The sequence below is a fragment of the Meles meles genome, chromosome 11, assembly GCF_922984935.1.
Source record: "Meles meles chromosome 11, mMelMel3.1 paternal haplotype, whole genome shotgun sequence".
NCBI classification, from domain to species: domain Eukaryota; kingdom Metazoa; phylum Chordata; class Mammalia; order Carnivora; family Mustelidae; genus Meles; species Meles meles.
The window spans coordinates 38,541,871-38,562,301 of NC_060076.1; the positions used below are offsets into that span (position 1 = coordinate 38,541,871).

Sequence of the window (20,431 nt, forward strand, 5' to 3'; positions counted from 1 at the left end):
CATTCATTTGTGCTCCTAGGAGAGCACCTGCCATTCCAGGGTCACATATTGTCTGAAACAGAACAGGTAGCTTCTCTCAGGCCCAGCTGTGAGAATGTGTTTAGCAAGACAAAGAACATTTTTTTTTTTTTTTAAAGATTTTATTTATGTATTTGACAGACAGAGATCACAAGTAGGCAGAGAGGCAGGCAGAGAGAGAGGGGAAAGCAGGCTCCCCGCCGAGCAGAGAGCCCGATGCGGGACTCGATCCCAGGACCCTGAGATCATGACCTGAGCCGTAGGCAGCGGCTTAACCCACTGAGCCACCCAGGCGCCCCGACAAAGAACATTTTGTTGATGCATATAAGGTCCAAGTTGAGCTTGATCTTAGCAGGTAAGGTGGGGGGTGGGGGGGTGGTCGTCATCCTGTTCAATTCCTTGTATTAGAGAAGGGATACTAAAACTAAGTAAGGGGGTGCCTGGGTGGCTCAGTCAGTTGAGTGACTGCCTTCTGCTCAGGTCATGATCCCGGGGTCCTGGGATCGAGCCCCACATTGGGCTCCTTGCTCGTGGGAAAAGCCTGCTTCTCCCTCTCCCTGCCTGCTGTTCCTCCTGCTTGTGCTCTCTGTCAAATAGGTAGATGAAATCTTTTTTTTTCTTTTAAGGATCTTATTTATTTATTTGACAGAGACACAGCGAGAGAAGGAACACAAGCAGAGGGAGTGGGAGAGGGAGAAGCAGGCTTCCCGCCAAGCAGAGAGCCCGATGTGGGGCTTGATCCCAGCACCCTGGGATCATGACCTGGGTCGAAGGCAGACGCTTAACAACTGAGCCACCCAGGCAGCCCCCTCGCCCTTGTTTTTAAGGTCCATCCATGTTGTTTTGTATACATCAGGTGTCCATGGTGTTCATCCAAATTGTTAGCACATGTCTGTGTCAGGAATTATATTAAGAGTCTGCTTATGTTTGTCTTTATCCTAATAGTAACCCTCTGGGGTGTGTGTATCATAATCTTCATTTTAAAAATGAGGACATTAAGGCTCAGATGGGTTAAGCAACTTGTTCACGATCACAAGCCAGTAAATGGCAGTTAGAATTCAACACTGGGCCTGTCGGACTCTACACCCTGCATTCTTAATGTCTGCCTCTTAGGTGTGGGTATACGTTGGTGACTGGAGCTTCACCAGAGCCAGGCCCCAGGAAGCATTAGCAGCCCCAGTGGGCCATGAGAGCTAGAGTGGCCTGTAACCTATTGTGGTGCAAGGGATGGCTCTGTTTTCTCCAAGAGATGAAGTTGTGGGCCTGAGGTCTGGCCCAAACTATTGGGGGAATGTGGGCTCAGGGTGTGGCTGCTTCATCAGTGCCTTGGCCTGGAGTTTTCTGTCAGCCTCAATGAACCCTTGCAATAATGCATTATTCCTGCACAGGGTTTCCTGGCCAAGGATTTGCAAGCTGAAGCCCTCTGCAAACTTGATAGGAGAGTAAAAGCCACTATCGAGCAATTTATGAAAATCTTGGAAGAGATTGACACACTGGTAAGTACATATTCAGCCGAGAACTAGTTTGCTTTGACTGTGTTTCAGTCAGTTTCACTCTTTCATTAATGCACTCTTATTTTCTGAGCGTACTGGGCGCCTGCCGTGTGACAGACACTGGCCAGCCCTTGCTGGGTACACAGAAAGACAGGATCGTTCCTGATTTTTATGCACTCGCATCCCACCAACATAGGGCTTTTGTCATTTTTATTTATATATGCTAAAAGCATCTAATCCTCACAAAGTTGGGACCCAAATGGACTGTGATTTTATAGGGCTTCATGCTACTCATGTGACCGGTACCCCACTGGGCTCATTACCTGAACAGAATTCAGTCAGACCCGCTCTTGTGAGACTGTTGAGAGTCATCGACTCTCATGTTCCCTGTTATAGAATAATATGATATTTCTAGCCTGCTGCCTCATTTTTTAAAAGATTTTATTTATTTATTTATTTTTGAGAGAGAGGGAGCACAAATGGGAGTGGGTGGCAGAGGGAGAAGCAGACTCCCCACTGAATAGGGAGCCCTATGTGGGACTCAATCCCGGGACACTGGGATCATGACCTGAGCCGAAAGCAACTGAGCTACCCAAGTGCCCTGATGCCTCATTTTTGAGGGTGAATTACTCTGCCTGGGATTCTGAGGGAGTGTGGGCGGTTAGAAAGAAGCACAGGGAGCTCATGATGTGGCCAGGACACAGTACCTGTACATAGGGAAAGGACAAAGTCCATGTTATACATCAGTTTCCATGGCCCAGACCCTGAGAACAAAGGATAGGGGTAAGAGCCATGGTAAGGGCCACATAGGATACAGATCAAGGAAAATCATTCCTGAACACGCACGTCTCATTCATGTTGGTGGACTGTGGGTATTCTGTCATGTTATGTCACTTTTATTGAGATGATTTATGTGTCAACTTATTCTTCCACAGATTCTGCCGGAAAATTTCAAAGACAGTAGACTGAAAAGGAAGGGTTTGGTGAAAAGGGTTCAGGTGAGTTGTGTGGTGAAGCATTACAAAGTTTAATGTCTTGGTGTGTGTGTTTATCTGTTCAGAGTAGGATACAGAAAAGGTGTGCTGTGTGGTGTGGACTTTCTTTTGATTGTGATTTTGTGAGCCCAGAACATAAGAGAAGAGCTCCTTTCATGTCCCTGTAATTATATTTGGATTTAAACTCACTGGGAAGTAAGATCAGTGGAGAACAGTTATGATGCCACATTACATAATTCCAGGAGGCACTATTCATGTGAACACTGTTCCCTGAAATTGTGTAGTACAGTGGCAAGGCTTCCTGTCCTCACCACCTTTCTGGGGGGTTGTTGTCAGAAATCCTGGTCCTGTGCTGTGCTCTGCCTCCCTCCCCTTACCTGGGAGCCCAGGCTAGCTCCATCCCTCCCCGTGGGTTCCCCATAATGGTTGAGCAAAGAACCTCGCACAGGCAGGGAGAGGTTAGCCCCAGGTGGTCCCTCACTGTCCTGCACTCGTGTTTTAGGCATTCCTAGCTGAGTGTGACACGGTGGAACAGAACATCTGCCAGGAGACAGAGCGGCTACAGTCCATGAACTTGGCCCTGGCCGAGTGAGGTGAGGTGGAATGAGGCAGGGCTGCCCGAAGAACAGTGCCACCAGCTCTGCCCTCTCTGGGCCAGAAGTGACCTGATTTCTCCAGGGCTGCTGGGGACAGTTGGCCACTTCACAGTTTTCCTGCATCTACCCTGTTACCGATGAACAAGTATTCTCTACAGTCTGCCTGTCTTGTTTTCTCATTCTGTCTCCATGTGGCTATGCCGTTTGGCAGCCCACCTTGTCTGGGGGATGTTTCCTGCCAATCTTGCCAACTCTTTCAACCTTGGGGTGCTTTCCTTGGGCTGGGGAGACCTCTCCTTTGTGTTGGAGTAATTCCTATAGGCCACCCCTGTCTTCAGATTCATGAGGCCTTTTTGCCCTTATGATTCCGTAGCCTGTCGATGTAACCCAGAATCACCAGGAGGTTACATCTAGGGAGTGGCTCAGAATAGGTATTTGGCTCACAGGGTGGTCCAGGTATCCCTCATTGTAACCAAATTCTAGAACAGGTGGCTGGGTTGTTGGTTCACAGACCTTGACCTCACTTCCCAGTAACCCTGCCCAGCCACAGGCCACGAGACCTCAGACCCATTCCTGGGGTTGGGCTTGTATTGATGTGTGGACTTCCTTGTGCTTAAGTAAATCTTTAGAAGGTTAGAACCTAGTAATGACCAAAGCTCTGCTTGAAACCAGGTCACAAGTACAGAGTGGGGGGACAGAGAAAGGAACCACAGTGAGGCAGGTGGCAAAGGCAACCATAAATTTCTAAGGCGTTCCTCAAAGGCATTTCTGTTCACTGTACCCTTCTGAGGTCAGTGTTTCCTTCAGGGTTGTTCCTGTTTGTTTTGTGGCCCCCTCCACTGTTATAACATTTTTTAAAAGCAGTTTATGTATCATCAGCAAACAAAAGATGTTTAAACCTTTTTTGATTAAACAGGAGAAGCAAAAGCCTTCTGTGGTTCCAGCTGTAATTTGTGTTGAATAAGTCAAGAGTGCCCCTGTATGCTACAACTCTTAACTGAGTCAGCTGCTGTCACCCCATTTTTTCCACACAGTGCCTGGGAGACAGGCTTCCAATAGGCCACTCTGAGGCCAACCTTATTTGGCAGAGAGGAGTCACTGAAGTCCCAGGAATTTAGGCCTGTGTGGGTAGGACCTAGGACAGGGGTGGATAAGTGGATGAGGTTCAGCCTAGCCCAGCCCACTCCCCATTTTAATCAGCAGTTCAGTGTTTATCTGATAGTTTTTATAGGCTAGCTGTGTGGTGCTGGACCAAAGCGTGTAATGAGAGGTCCCTGTGTGCGAGGTACTGTTCTGAGTTCTTCAGGTATATTAGTCATTTAATGCTCATACATTCTAGGAGGCAGACAGATACTGTCCCCATGTTAGAGGTGAGGAAGCAGAGAGCTTAGGTAGTTTCTCAAGGTCGTAAGTGGCACAGCCAGGATATAAAGCTGGTAGTTTGACTCTTCACTGTACTTCCTCCCCACAGCATGGGCCTGCTGGCTCTTATCTCTCTCCCTCTCCGTCCCTCTCCCTTGTTGGTCTCCACTTCCCCTCTGGCCTTCCAAAGAGCAGCTTCCCTACAGAGCAGCCGGAGTGGCCATAAAGTGCCAATCTTAGCATGTCAGGCCCCTGAGGATAAAGGCCATAGTCGTTATCCTATGTGCTCTCCCTTTTATCCCCAGCCACTGGCCTGTTTGCTGTCTGCTGGTAGGCACGCTGGTCTTCCAGATGCTGTGTGCCTTCTCCTGCCTTGGGGTCTCTGCATATGCTGTTCCTCTGTTTGGACAGCTCCTCACCATCTCTCTCCGCCCCCACTTCCCCGACCCTTTTCCTGAGTAACTCCTGTTCATCCATTGAACTTAACTCAAATGTCTCTTCCATGGAGAAGCCTCATCTATTGTCAGGGAACATCTTAAACCCCCAGGTGATATCCTTTCACAATTTGCCGTAACTTCTCTTTATGATAAGTAGCATGATAAACCATGATTTATTTGTGGAATTATTTGATTAATATTTACCTCTAACCCTAGACTCTAAGTTTCTTGAGTTAAGGGGCTTCTTTGTCTTGTTAACAGCATATTTCAAGCACATTGTCTATTTAGAATAGGTGCTTAATAAATATTTGGAGAATGAATGAATGTCAGATGCACACATCCACAATGATATTTCCACAGCTGCACTCCGTCAGCGCTGGAATTTACTGCATCAACAGCCGTTGTTTGATTAAAGGGTGGAGAAGAGAGGCCCTGCGCCACTGGGGACTGGACACGTGTGCAGGGTGGTGACTGGAGCCTGTGCACAAGCCCCCCCACTCCTCTGCCCCCAGATCTGCACATCCACAGGGTGTCTCTGCCAGTGAACAGGGAAAAAATACTCCTCGACTGCCCACTTTTCCTGGCACATGGTCAGTCCTACTACAAGGGGAACCAATGGGGCTCTGTGATCCCATAAACATCCTCAGCCAAACAGAGCTGGAAGAATTCTCCCACACATAATTTTAGTCAACAATTTCTACTTGCTTTAAGACTCAACATTAAGTGGGGTGCCTGGGTGGCTCAGTGGGTTAAGCCTCTGCCTTTGGCTCAGGTCATGATCTCAGGGTTCTGGGATCAAGCCTCGCATCGGGCTCTCTGCTCAGCAGGGAGCCTGCTTCCCCCTTTCTCTCTCTGCCTACTTGTGATCTCTCTTTGTCAAATAAATAAAATCTTAAAAAAAAAAAAAGACTCAGCATTAAGGTTACCTTCTCTGAGACACCCTTCCTGCTCTGGTATTCAGGATTCTTTTAACTGAAAGCACAAGAAACCAAATTCCAAAGAGATTGTTGAAACAGAAAATGTACTGGGGCACCTGGGTGACTCAGTCGGTTAAACATCTGACTTTTGGTTTTGGCTCAGGTCACGATGTCAGGGTCATGAGATCGAACCCCACCTGGGGCTCTGTGCTCAGCAAGGAGTCTGCTTGAGATTCTATCTTCCTCTGCTCCTCCTCCTGCTTAAACTCTCTCTCTCTAAAATAAATCTTTTTTTAAAAAAAGGAAAGAAAGAAAATTTATTGGCAGGATGTCAAGTGATCCCACATAGCTTTGGGGCGTTTAAGGGCAGTTGGGCTTCAGGTATTCAAACACAGCCTGGAATCAGTCTCTGCATCTCTTTGCATGCTGGCATCATTCTCTCAATCCTGCTTCTTCCACAAAGTAGGAAACGTGGCTGTGAGCAGCCCCCACATCACACATCTTGCAGCTTCACTACCAGAGAGGAACTGCCTGTTTCCTTATTTATGATTCAGAAAATCCTGGCGGAGAATTTTTTTTTTTTTTTAAGATTTTATTTATTTATTTGACAGACAGAGATCACAAGTAGGCAGAGAGGCAGGCAGAGAGAGAGGAGGAAGCAGGCTCCCCGCGGAGCAGAGAGCCTGATGCGGGGCTCGATCCCAGGACCCTGAGATCATGACCTGAGCCGAAGGCAGCGGCTTAATCCACTGAGCCACCCAGGCGCCCCAGTGGCGGAGAATTTTTTGGCTGATCGGTAATGGCCAGGGCAGGAGGGTCATGTGCCATATATAGAGCCTTTGGGGACCCACGGTTATGTTTCCAGAGACAGGGCCAAGTTTCCACATCTGTAACATGGGGAATTAGGTATTTCTTCCAGTGTTGTACTTAGCACCTGGGCATATTGTACAGGTGTGATCTTTGGGATCCCTCATCATGGCTGTGGAAGCCTGGGAGGGGAGGGTCACCGACAGGAAGCTTGGCTGAGAAGCTGTGCCCCCTGAGTGTAAGAGGGGCTTCCCTCTTACACTTAGGGCAGAGGCTTAGAGATCACCAACAGTCACTCCTATAAGTGAACTAATTTCCACCTTAGCACGTGGCTCACCAGATAACAGTTTTTCCCAGTCTTCTTGTGCTAGCATGGCCAAGAGACTCCATTTTAGGCAATGGGCTGTACACACAGTGTGTTTGTCTTATGGGGAATCATCTTCAGAGGCAGTAGAGTGCCCTTCTTTACTTAGAGCAGCTGTCATGTACACTGAAGGGGAAACTGATGAGGATAGCAGAGTAACTATACAAGGAGCATTAGCACACTGCAGAAGTCCATGTGTGAGGAAAATGAACTGTTGAAGCCATTGTTATTTTGGCATTTGGGTTTCTCACAACCAAACTCAATACTGCCATCGTTCCTATGCAGGAGAGGAGCAAAAGTTTCTGTTACCAGTGGCAGTAAGTAGTAGGGCCTGTAGATGACCTTCTACCTGCAGGTCTATTGCAACAATTCCTGTCCACGTCCCCATTTCAGTTGTCTGGGGAATGCTGGTTCCTGCCTTCCCTGCCCTGGCTTTCTTCCCAGTGTATTTTCCCACAGCACATTTCCTGCTCTGTTGGGCTACCCTAAAGCAGGAATCTGAGTCCAAGTGACCCTGCTTCTATTGGCCAGGACTTGTCTCCACACTCTTTTACTCTGCCACCATTATCAAGTGGCTCCTTCTATTCACTTTGGCCAAAAGAGAGTTATTTGACATGGACCACAGGCTAGGGCCTCTGTGGTGGGATTTCTGGATACTGTGTGTTTTCGTGAGCCATTGTATAGGTACACACGTGGTGTGTATGCCTGGACTTGTGTCCAATGCCAACATCAACAGTCAGAATGGATGGTGACCAGAAGAACAGAGCAGGGTCTGGATGTCGTCCTGCTGTGGGTGGCCAAGGTGCAGGGGGACACTCAAAGGCTTGGGGCAGCTATTTTTAACTGTTACAGACGTAGGTCAGTAATTTAACAAGTAGTTTAGATATATTGTGTACACTATCTAAGTATCAGTATCAGTGTGTGTGTGTAAGACTTAAGACTTGGGGTTCCGGGGCGCCTGGGTGGCTCAGTGGTTTAAGCCTCTGCCTTCGGCTCAGGTCATGATCTCAGGGTCCTGGGATCAAGCCCCGCATCGGGCTCTCTGCTCAGTGGGGAGCCTGTTTCTCCCTCTCTCTCTGCCTGCCTCTCTGCCTACTTGTGACCTCTCTCTCTGTCAAATAAATAAATAAAATATTAAAAAAAAAAAGACTTGGGGTTCCGGTACAACCCAGGGAGAAGGCCATGAGGCACGTAGGACTCTCCCAAAGGCTGGGTCCTGCTCTCTGACAATGGGAGAGAGTACAGAGGTCACCCAGGGTTCTTGACAAGCAGCTGGGGCAGACAAGCATGCTGGGGACAGGGGCTGACCTCTTCAAGAAGCAGAAGAGACCTGGGACCTCTAGGGGAGCATGTGACAGTGTTGAGGAGTGCTGGAGGTTCATAGTAGGGAGGTCAGGGCAGAATCCCTACCACACCCACCCACCACCAACAACCACCTCATCAGAGTCCCCAAAGACACTGGCTCACTTGGCTGAGTTGGGCTGGATCTTTTATTCATGTCACATCCTTCACTCCCAGCGCTGTTGTCTAGCCCAAAACTTCATGGCTTAAGAGGCTGCTGTGGGGGTCAGCATTTGCCATCCTTCATGATCTGGATGTCCTGTTTGGTTTTCCTAGGATCACAGGAGACAAAGATGAGTCCCATCTCATCAGGGACTAGGACAAACCCTTCAGGGACCCTACCCTGCCTCTCTGGCCAGAATGCTGTAGCTGCTGCTGCTGCTGCTGCTGCTGCTTTTTTCTTTTTAAAAAGATTTTATTTATTTGACAGAGAGAGAGAGAGAGAGAGAGAGAGAGATCACAAGTAGGCAGAGAGGCAGGCAGAGAGAGAGGGAAGCAGGCTCCCCGCCAAGCAGAGAGCCTAATGTAGGGCTCGATCCCAGGACCCTGAGACCATGACCTGAGCTGAAGGCAGAGGCTCCCCAGAATGCTTCTGAATGCTTCTGAAGACTGTCTTCCATGATCCTGATTAGCTCTGGCCCAGCTCAAAGGTTTTATTAATGAAGAAAGGGGATTAAATAGGTGATCAGACATACCAAGGTCATGTTCTGGCCCTTCTCACCTCTTAAGACTCATTTCTTGCCTCTTCCCACTTGTCCAGTGTATCCAATTTCTTACATTTTCTCAAATACAAACTTTTTTTTTCTTTCCTTCTAGACATTTTCCAAACTCATTTCACTACTTGAAATTACCTTTCCTTGTTCCTTTTTTTTCCAAGCTAATATCAGCTTATCTTTCAGAGCCGAGCTGGAAAGTCTTCCCTGCCCTTGTCCTTGCCCTGCACTCACAGAACCCTGAGTGCCCCAATCTGAACCTTGAGCATTCTATGCTACAGTTGGCTGACCATTAGTTTGACTTCCTCCTTAAACTACTACATGCCCCAGAAGGCTAGGGATGTTGTCTAGCTTATATCCTATTGTATCCCCGGTGCCTAACATAGTAGACACTCAATAAATAATTATTGGTTGGAGGAATAAATGAACAAATGAAGTCAACTAGTTGGTCAGGGGCAGAATGAGGGAAAGAACCCAGGGTTTCTGCACCCTCCCCAACCCCCTACCAGCTGAGGCTTTGTACTTGGAACCACGTGCCTTCTTTGAAATATACTTGTGCTCATTCTATTAGGGGCAATTTCGGAGGACTCTTCTCAAGCCAAGGTGTGTGCAGGAAGAGGCAGGTCAAGTCTTGTTCCTTTCACACTTGAATGCACTGGAGTTGGGGCCCACCCAAGCAAGCTGAGGGGAAGGTATGGGGTGGACTTACAGCCGGATCAAGCAGATCTGACACTCATTGTCATACGTGACACCATCAGTGCCACAGACCAGGTTGGATGTCTGGGAACAGACAGGAGACTCCTCCATGTGCTCACAGATGGGCTGTGAAAGAGAGGAAGGGAGGGAGGGCACTCAGCACTTCAGAGGCAGTGAAGAGGGACCAAGGGACTTTGCTTGGAGTCAGGGGCGCTAGGGAAGAGCCAGATTCTAGAAGGCCCCAGTGTTGGTCCAGCGGATATGAAACTAACCACTCAGGGCCCCTTGGCATGTTTGCTTAGGTGTGCATGCATGACTAGGTATAGGGCTGTGCCTGTGTACACAAGTGTGTACCTGTGTCTGCTGAACCCAAGTCTGTGGGCATTCGAGTGTGTGTCAGTGTGTCTGTGTGTCAGGTGAGTTTATGCCCTTAAGCTCCTCAGGATGGGTTCACACACTTTTCAGAGGGTCTAACTAGAACCTCTGCTACAGGTCCCGGTGAGGAACCCAGGAGACAGAACCACCAGCATTCCCACAGGGCCTCTCCTCACTGAGGGCTTCTCCACTCACCCTGGCTGACATGACCCATCAGGCCGCTGGTGCTGGAAGGCTGAAGAAATGGGACAAGGCTTGGGTCTTAAATGAGGCTAGTCTGAAAGAGTTTTAGGGCAGGCCCGAGGTCAGGGTGGAAGCTGGGATCAGAGCGTGGGACAGGATGGGGTGAAAGAGGCAGTCTGGGGTGGTGGTCATAAGACCAAGAGTCTGACTTCCGCGCTTATGAGTTGTGTGAAGTTGTAAGAGCCATCTCCACTCTTGGACCCTTAGTTTCCTCCTCTGCATACACTGTAAATGAATAATAGTATTCTTCTCATGCAGGGTTAATTGAAATCATATATGTAGAAGTACTTGACTCTTTGGCCCAATAATAGGCCTGGGTCTGATAGGCTGACAGTGGAGATGCCGAGGCTGCTGGATGGGAAGGCGGCTTTGAGCCCCCTTGGTGAAGGCCGGGTTGAGGGTCTCCTCAACCTAAGCCAGCACCACTGCCTTAGGATCCCTGCGGACATCAGGCCCAGGGCCAAGGTGGAACCAGGATTCAGGGACAACTTGGTGTCTGTCCTCCGGAGTGAAGGGATGGATGACCGATGGGGTATGGTTGGGGGAGGCTGGCACAGACCGGGGGCACTAGAGTACCTCTGGCCTGAACCCCGTAGCCTGTCCATCTTCACTACACGAAACAGAGTGCATGCTTAGTCCCTCTGAGCCCAGGCAGGGGATTTCGCTGGGTACCAGGTTGGGGAGATCTCTCGAGGTCCTGGAAGCCAAGTTTGAGACCTTGGCAAAGGGGCTGGGCCAACTCAGCCTGGAAGGGCAGCCCGGGGAGCCTGCAGGCTCAGGAGGCTACCTTAGCCACCTTGGAGCCATCAGTTACTTGAGCAGGAGTATAAAGAAGAAAAATGCTGGTTTCTTAGCATGGATGCAGAAGGAAGACCAGACAGCAGCCCTGGAGCCCAACTTGGAAGGGGCTGCCTTACCATTCTTGGGGATATCAGGCTTGTCGCCGACACGGGTGTCTCTGAAAGGCAAAAACACGAGTTAGGTGATGGTGTCTCTAGGCGCGGGTCTGGCATCTGGGGACTGTTTCGGGAGACCTGTTCCAGCTACTACCTAGACCTAGTCTGGAATTCCTCAAGGAGAGGTATTGAGTCACCAGACCGTGGGGAATCTCAGAAAGCTGCTGTAACCCTGGGTTGCTAGAGCAGAGACAGAAAATCTAGTGTTAGGGAGGTGACAGTCCAGCCTCATCTTATTAGTCAATCCCACTGGGATTGTTATATCCCATATAATAATGAAAGTAATTGAATTAGCATGAATCAAGCATGGAGAACACATGATCTTAACTCCTCTTCACATCTCTATCACTGTCGTGTAACAGGGAGGGAAGGATGCCACGGTCTGCTACCCACATCCCACCTGCAGGCCAGACTGAGGTGCTCATTTCCTCAGCTGCTGGGAGTATTGGCCACTCATAGCAAGTCCCTTCCTAGAAATGACTCTCAGAAAACAGAGTGCCTCACCCATGGTCGCATTCCCTACCCAAGAACAGGCCATATCCAATGACAGTTCAATGTTGGTACAATGGCCAGAACCCTTCATTTCTACTAAACAATGTGGAAGGGCCACCCCAGCTCCAAAGCTCCCTGTGGGATCGTTGGGCAGAGCTAGGGCCGCACACAGGTCTGTCACTCCCCAGCCTGGTTCTTTTCATACGCACAGTTGTGCCTCTTCGCTCTTAAAGGTCTCGATGCCCTGCTTGCAGGACATGAACAAGCTGATGTGAGTGGAGAACGTGACAGGCAGATGAGGGAACGGAGCCACATCTAATGCCACAGGTGGAAGGAAGGGTGTCTATGTAAATTGGAGAAGGGCAGGCTGCTTCCTCAAATCTCTAAAGGGCTATCCCGGGGCCAAAGGAGAGAGGATCTCTTTTCAGCCTCACAGGCAGAGCCCATTCATGCGAGGAAGCTGTAGGGAAGCAGGTTCCAGAATTTTCTCTCAGTGGAAACTCTGCCAGAGTGAAGGAGGCTATCTCCAGAAGCAGAGTTCTCCCATCACTGGAGGTGTGCCCACCACTGTGGTTTTAGCTTTTCTTGGGGTTGCTATTATAAGAGATTTCCAAGGTAGACAGGGAGAAGGGAATTGAGGTGAAGTGACCCCTGAAATGCTGTTTAAGCATGGCACATTAAGATGCAGACCCAGCACCACACTGCTCAAAATCACAAAACATGTGATTGTGAAACTAGAAATGAGAAATTATACAAGTGTCCTTCAACAGAATGGGTAAACTGTGATACATACATACGCTGGGATACAACTCAGAAATAAAATGAGCGAACAATGATTATGTGCAACAACATGGCTGAATCTCAAAACATTGAGCAGAAAAAGCCAGACACAAGGCTACAGACTACACGGAAGGGGCACCTTAGGCCAAGGTCAAGGGCAGTCTGGGGATAAATACAGTTTTCTATGTGACATTCTAGAACAGGCCAAACTAATTTGTGGTGGGGGGAAAAAAGCAGTGGTTGACTCAAGGGTTGGATAAGGGAGAGGACTGACCAGCATGAGGGAAGTTTCTGGGGTGTTGGAATTTTTTTTTTTTTAATTTTTATTTTAAGTAGGCTCCACACCCAACATGCGGCTCCAACTCATAATTCTGAGATCAAGAGTCTCATGTTCTACTGACTGATGCAGCCAGGTGCTCCAGAAATGTTTTGTATCTTTAAGATTTTATTTATTTGTCAGAGAGAGAGCATGAAGAGGGGCAGAGGGAGAGGGAAAAGCAGGCTCCCTGCTGAGCAAGGAGCCTGATGTGGGACTCAATCCAGGACCGTGGGATTATGACCTGAGCCAAAGGCAGATGCTTAGCCAACTGAGCCACCCAGGCATCCTAATGTTTTGTATCTTTTTTTTTTTTTTAAAGATTTTATTTATTTGTTTGACAGAGACCCAGTGAGAGAGAAAACATAATCAGGGGGAGTGGGAGAGGGAGAAGCAGGCCTCCTGCTGAGCAGGGATCCCTATGTGGGACTCAATCCCAGATCCCAGATGCAGGGCTTGATCCCATGACCCTGGGATCATGACTTGAGCTGAAGGCAGATGCTTAATGACTGAGTCACCCAAGTGCCCCTAATGTTTTGTATCTTGATAGAGATTTGGGTTACACACGTATGTGCACTGTCAAAATTCATTGAATAAGATTCACTGAGTGATAAGAGTTGTTTATTTCATGGCACATAACTGTTAGGGGACAAAAAGCATTAAAAAATTATAAAGGCCTTCTTCCAAGGCTCCTGTGATCTCAGAGCTCCTTTATCTTAAGTTTAGGACCCTATGTGAGCTGATCGAAAACTTCCTCCTAGACTCACTTCCTGGGACACCTCCCCATGTTTCTACGCCTCAGCTATTCCTGTCTGCTCATTTTTCCAGGACAGGCTCTGCTTTGGCTTGTACTGTTTCTGTCTAGGTGAAATGTCCTTATCTCCCTTCTACTGATTTTGTCTTTATTTTAAGGCTCAGATGCTACTTCCCAGGGAATCCTTCCCTCATGTCCCCCAGGGTTTCCTGAGGAGACCTGGATTTAGCCTCCAGTTTTTGTCCAGTTTTGTCTATTGTCCGTTTAGCTGCTAGAACAAAATACCATAAACTGGGTGTCTTAAAAACAAGAAACATTTGTTTCTCACAATGCTGGAGGCTGGAAAGTCATAAGGTCATGGCCCCGGCAGATTTGGTGTCCAGCCCTCTTCCTGCTTCAGAGCTGGTGCCTGCTTACTGTGTCCTCACGTGGTAGAAGGGGCAAGGGAGCTTTGCAGGGTCTCTTTTGTAAGGGCATTAATCGCGTTCATGAGGGCTGGATGGACCCTTATGACCTAGTTGCCTCCTAAAACTCCCACCTCCCAATACCATCACTTTGGGGATTAGGATTTCAGCATATGAATTTTGGGGCCACAGACATTCAGGCCACTTTCATACCACAGGCTGTCCCACTCAGTGCGTCACTTGCCTCCCACGGACCTGAGTTCCTTGGGGTTCCTGTGCTTCTGCCCTCATGTGGCAATGCGCCCCACAACTAAAGTGCATCGTGGGGGGTGGAGTGCAGAACTCTGTATAGAGCTTCTTCCTGGAGGGTGTGGGAAGAGATTGAACTTACTCTCAGGGTGCTTTTGAACCCCTTCCTCACCTGGCCTAGGCAGGAATCTGAAATGGGCACAAGGACTCTTTTCCCGACAGGCCTCCCCAGTGTTCCCAATGGGAAAACTGCTCAGGGAACAGATGCTGGGAGTAAGCAGAGCCCCCAGATCCATACAATGGGACTGGCCATGAGGTCAGTGGTCTTCCAGAAGTGTCCTAAGTAGTCTTCCTGCTTCCCCCTTTAGTCTGTTCTCAACACAGCAACTAGAGTGATCCTTTTAACACACAATTTTGCTTGGGGTGCCTGGGTTGCTCAGTGGTTAAAGTCTCTGCCTTTGGCTCGGGTCATGATCCCGGGGTCCTGGGATCGAGCCCCGCATCGGGCTCTTTGCACAGCGGAGAGCCTGCTTCCCCCCCTCTCTGCCTGCCTCTCTACCTACTTGTGATCTCTCTCTCTGTCAAATTAATAAATAAAATCTTAAAAAAACAAAACAAACAAACAAAAATCCCCACACAATTCTGCTCAAAATTCTTCCCATTTCACCCAGAGGGAAAGCCAAATTCTCACACTGGCCTTTAAAGCCTTACCCAGTATAGTTCCCAGTTGCCTTTATCATCTCCTCTCCCATTGCTCTGCACCCTGCCTCTCATTCCCTTCCTGCCACACTGGCCTCCTTGCCAAGCCTCCAACACTCCAGCTATGCTGCTCCTATCTCAGGGCCTTTGCACTGCCTGTCAGCACTGTCTGAAAACTTCTCCCAAATATCCACATGGCTTACTCCCTTGCCCCTTGGAAGCCTTGCTGTAGGAGAGAACCCCCTGATTTAACATGGCAACCCCCTCTTCAACCCAGCCAATATTTTTTCTTTAGCCTTTATCACCTTCTAATATTGCACCTATCTTGTCTATTCCCTTCCATCCTACCCCCATTGGATTTAAGCTTCATTGGGGTAGTTCTCTTTCTGTTTGCTCACTGATATGTCTTATCAGGCCCAAAATATGCCTGACACATGGCCGGTATGAGACCACATACTCTAAGCCCTGAGAAGGCTCCACTCCAGCATGTGTCTAGCCCAAGAAAGGGGCTACCCTTGGCTCACACAGCTGCCATCCGTCCCCCACGCATCACTTGTCACAGCAAACTGGAGCTCAGAGGACCCGGGCCAGGCTTCCTTCAGCACCTGCTACCTTGCAGCCAGCAGATTTACCTGTCTTTCCCTCGGTAGGCCTGCTCCCTGCTGCTTCCCACATCTCTTGCCAAGGAGTTGCTTAGAGCAGCTTTGAACCAGAAAGACATCCTGTGCTACAGCTGGAGAAACAGAGGCCCCAAGAGAGGAGGGGTTTTTGCAGTTCTGGGCCAGAGCCAGGTTTTGAACCCAGGTTCCTTTTCTCCTAACCCAGAGCTTTTCCCAACCACAGTGGAGAGGTACAGAAAGAAGGTAAATGCAGAAAACCGAGGCCTCACAGGATTCTTCAGGGCCTGTCTCTGCACCCACCACAAGCTCATCTACCATCACCAAGCCACAGAGAGTTCAGGCTCTGTTCACTCACCCCTGTCCACAATGAGGAGGGCAGCCACAGCCAGGGCAACCATCCACGGGCGGATGGCCATGCTGATCCTGGGCTGATGCGTCTGAGCTAGCTGGGGTCCTGGGCCAGGGGAATGATTGGGGCCTGTTTATAGGGCTGATCTCCACCCTTATCTTATCTAGGGTCAGATGGAGAGACTGGGAGCGGCATCCACAGTTAGGTACTTGTACCACAGCACCGGAGATGCCAAACCTGGGGCAGCCTGGGGCTGTGCCTGCAGAGCTGGCAGATTTCCAGAATGAGGTGAAGTTTGGACAACCTCCAAAGTGGCTACCAATCTGAGGGCTGGAGCATGGGAGGGAGGAAAATAGAAGTAGAAAAACAGAGACACCAAGTCAGAGAGACTGAAGGAGGAGAGACAGATCAGAAAGGAGGGAGAAAAAAAAAAGCAGTCACTGAAAGGGAGCAGGAGGCAGAGAAGAGAGGTTGGAGCTATGGGCGCCTTTGCTGGGGTCTGCACCAAGCACCTCTGCAGTGGCAGAAAAGACTTTCCTTCCTGAGGCCTGTTTACCCACATGCACCACATGGAGATGGCGGTTCTGACTCTGTCTCCCTCCTGGGGCTGCTGTGAAGAGGACAGTGGGGACAGCAGATGGGAAGACATCTTGCAGAGGGTGATGCAAGATGTAAATATAAATGAAAATGGTTCCTTTCATTTCTTTTTCTCTTTTCCCACCATGAAAGGGCACAATTGATATGGCGGGCCCTGGGGAAGGGATGTGGGGGGCGGGATAGGGCATGGAAACTGCTTGAGATTCTCTCTCTCCCTCTCCCTCTGACTGCCCCCCCCCAACCCCTCACACTCTGTCTTTCTAAAATAAAAAAAAAGAAGATGCCCTCATGTTTGGGATGTATTATGTTCTATTTGCATTTTAGTGAGTTAAATACAGACAAGATTCTTTTCAAGAAAAATCAGTATATAAAAACCCCCAGGCTCAGTCAGTTAAGTGTCTGCCTTCAGCTCAGATCATGATCCTGGAGTCCTGGGATCAAGTCCCACATTGGGCTTCTTGCTCAGCGGGAGTCTGCTTCTCCCTCTCCTCCCTGCTCGTGCTCTCTCTCTCAAATAAATAAATAAATAAAATTTTAAAAAATAAAACTAAGATAAAAAAAACAGTAAAACTCCCCCATACTTATACATTTACTTATACATATACACTTAAACTTTATACACTTTATACACTTACAGATACACTTTACTTATACAAATACTTATACATACAGTATATGCATACTTATACACTTAGATATGAATGAGATATTTGGTTATCTGCTTTCAAAGAATTTCTGATTTATAAACAATAATAAAATTTTATTTATATATGCATTTCTCAAATTAATTTAGATTAGTCATTTTTTTAAAAAAGATTTTATTTATTTATTTGACAGAGAGAGATCACAAGTAGGCAGAGAGGCAGGCAGAGAGAGAGGAGGAAGCAGGCTCCCTGCCAAGCAGAGAGCCCAATGTGGGACGCGATCCCAGGACCCTGAGATCATGACCTGAGGATTAACCCACTGAGCCATCCAGGCGCCCTAGATTAGTGATTTTTAGTTCCATCTACAGATTCAGTTTTCCTGGGGAAAATTTAAAAGTACAGGCGTGAAAACTCTTTCCAAAATACATAAATCCAAGTTTCAAAAATTTTAAAAATTCCTTTAATTTTGAAAGATTTCAAGGCTATAGGTAAGTTGTAAGAAAGTTAAATGAGTCAATGGGAAGGATTCTTTTTTTTTTTTTTAAAGATTTTATTTATTTATTTGACAGAGAGAGAGATCACAAGTAGGCAGAGAGGCAGGCAGAGAGAGAGGAGGAAGCAGGCTCCCTGCAGAGCAGAGAGCCCGATGCGGGGCTCGATCCCAGGACCCTGAGATCATGACCTGAGCCGAAGGCAGCGGCTTAATCCACTGAGCCACCCAGGTGCCCCAATGGGAAGGATTCTTAATCATGATTAGCCCCTTTGGGGGCTCTAGGCAGCCAGCCAGACAGTAACCCCTACAGGCTGATAGGGGCCCCAGATGTGCAGCCAAGCCTATGACTCAGCTTCAAGATCCTCCTGCCCCTCCTCAGGAAACTCATAGCCCCAAGGACGCCCCTGAGGCAGGTGGCAGCTATCCTTACATTGCTTAGCCAGGCAGAACAAATATTTAATGATGATTTCCTGCCCTGAAGCAAAAACATCTCATAAAGTGTGGGAGGTAACTTTCAAGGTCATCTAGGTCCTGTCTATCATCTTCCTCTCAGACCTTCTGGCAACAGCCCCACCACGAAGTCATTCAACCTTTAGGGACAAGGAGCTCATGACCTACCAGTTTCATTGTTGAATGGCTTTGAGCTGAGTCCTTCCTCATATAAGAGGTCCACTTCCCCGAGACTCCTTGCTGTGGTCGGAGTGGGGTGGGGGGGTGGTTCCCAGCTCTGTCTCTAGCCTCCTCCACTTGCATGAACCCCAGGTGAGCACCTCCGGGCTAAGTAGGTCCAGCCCTTTGCTGGCCCCCACACTTGCGCCTGAGGAAGCTCTTGGACCTCTGCATTTTTCTTCTGGCTCCCAGGTCTGTCTGCCTGTGATCCAGGTTAGAGTGAGATGGGGACAGGAGGAAACAAAGGAGTTTGTCACCTCCCTTGTGTTTGGACCTTACACCTTTATCAATGTGGTGGGAATGTCTACTGATGGTTCTAGCTGCTTCAAGGGACCAAGAAACTTGCATTCTGGATCCTTTGAAGTTCAGAGGAAAATCTAGGGCAGCCTGTGGGGTGTGGAGCCCACTTACTATGCTCCTTATCCAAAGTCTCTTTCCCCAGACAAGCACCTTCTAGATTCATTTATAGTGACAAACTTCAAATCTGTCCTTCATCAAAACATGAGCCTGACTCCTATATCCAATTGTTGTTGGAAAGCACCCCTATGAATGTCAATATATCCAAATAAACCTCATTCATTAATCCAGAATCAACTCCTTCACTCAAGAGGAGTTTAATAAGCAGTTAAGCTCCATGTGTTTGGACATAGCTGGGAATAAGTCAGCACAATAGCTGCCTCAAGCAGCTTGTCATTAAGTGGGAGACTGGTACCAATTTGGGGGGGCAGGGCTATATCATCACCACTGGAATAAGTCCCACAAATGAGACACACTCAGGGCTTTGGGAAGATCCGAGAGTGACCTATCCATCTGGGAAGTCAGAGAAGGCCAAGGGGAGAGTGCTTGGGGCAGGCCATAGCAGAGTGGAATAGTGTTACAGACAGAGGAAACAGAATGTGTGAGGGCCCTGAGGCAGGAAGAAGCTTTGCGCATCCAGGAAACAGGAGAGGAGCATGCAGTGAGTCTGAAATGGTCAGGGAGATCAGATCACTGCTCCCCACCTCACATCCCACCTTCCAGCAGTGGAATCCAGAGGCTGACTCTGTGACCCTGTTTGCCTTCCCACTGAGTATACAGGTTCTGCTTCCTAAGCAGCTGTTGAATCATGTAAGCAAGAAGGAGTGAGATCTAGGGTAAGGGTCTGCCAAGAGGAGGAACTACCGGGCCAAGGCCCTGGGACAGAAGCTAGCTTGATATGCTCAGGAAGTAAATACCAAGGAGTTAATTGTGGTTAGAGTAGAATGAACATGGAAGTGAGTGACAGGAGGAAATGGCCAGCTCATACTCCCGGCCCAGCCCAGATCAACTTGTTGGGGTTTACTTGAGTGCATCCCTTCCTCCCTTTGGGCTTGTGCATGTTCTCCCATCTGGGAAATGGGCCCATTGACATTTCGTCATCAGCATGATTTCCAGGGCAGCTTTGAGGACCCCAAAGAGGAGAGTGTGTGCACTCCTTATCCCAAAGAGGTGAGATGTGTGCAGACACTGTGATGCCAAGGAAGCAGCTTGAGTGTGGATTCCTGGAAGTAGAACAGAGGCCAAGCGCTAAAAGCCCTAAATACCTATGCATGTGCTGGGATCAGTACAGTAAAGACAGAGATGCCTTAAAACAGGGCTCTGGCAGGGGAGCTGGTAGTTCCTCCCTGTCTTGCCCCAGGTCAGGGTGAGAGCTGGGATATGTGTGCTGGCTGAGCTCACAATACCCAGTCTCGTCCAGCAGCCTTCATGCTTCCTGCCAAGTCTCTGACCGACGCCTAAGGAATACAGCCCCTCCTTGGTGACGACAATGCAGGATCCATTAGCTCTGAGTCACCAGGCCTGCCAATGGGTGGAGGAAACGATGGCCTTGTTTGGTTCAAGGCGGGTGAACTGACGTCAAGCAGGTCTTGGGCCTGCCAGATGGCATGCTCTACACGGCCACCTTGCCCCTGTGTTTCCTGGCCCCTCAGGCCACGTCCTGCTCCACCTTTCTCCAACCTCAAGTGCCTCCCCCCAACCCATCTATCTGTGATGAGCAGCCCAGGTATGGGCTCCCAGGTGTGGGTTCTAAAC

The 20,431-nt window shown here is 48.7% G+C and overlaps 2 protein-coding genes across 6 annotated transcripts in view; one reads left to right on the forward strand and one right to left on the reverse strand.

The window, feature by feature from the left end:
* BAG1 (BAG cochaperone 1) overlaps positions 1 to 20,431 on the forward strand; it is a 50,777-nt gene that overhangs the window by 6,834 nt on the left and 23,512 nt on the right. The window contains exons 5-8 of one of the 5 annotated variants that reach the window (XM_046022621.1): positions 1,407 to 1,514; positions 2,447 to 2,509; positions 3,009 to 3,099; positions 16,144 to 16,809. In XM_046022621.1, the coding sequence (XP_045878577.1) occupies positions 1,407 to 1,514; positions 2,447 to 2,509; positions 3,009 to 3,098 (261 nt within the window). In that variant the 3' untranslated portion in view covers position 3,099; positions 16,144 to 16,809. Of the gene's footprint in view, positions 1 to 1,406; positions 1,515 to 2,446; positions 2,510 to 3,008; positions 3,100 to 4,769; positions 5,112 to 5,194; positions 5,771 to 16,143; positions 16,810 to 20,431 lie in introns of those variants that run through there. The other 4 variants (XM_046022616.1, XM_046022617.1, XM_046022618.1 and 1 more) reach the window with 4 other exon arrangements.
* Positions 8,462 to 16,107, reverse strand: SPINK4 (serine peptidase inhibitor Kazal type 4). Its single transcript, XM_046022622.1, has 4 exons — positions 15,983 to 16,107; positions 11,275 to 11,315; positions 9,753 to 9,865; positions 8,462 to 8,602 (listed from the first exon to the last, which is right to left on the reverse strand). Exons 1-4 carry the CDS (start codon positions 16,041 to 16,043, stop codon positions 8,557 to 8,559), a joined length of 261 nt encoding a protein of 86 aa, XP_045878578.1. The 5' UTR covers positions 16,044 to 16,107; the 3' UTR covers positions 8,462 to 8,556.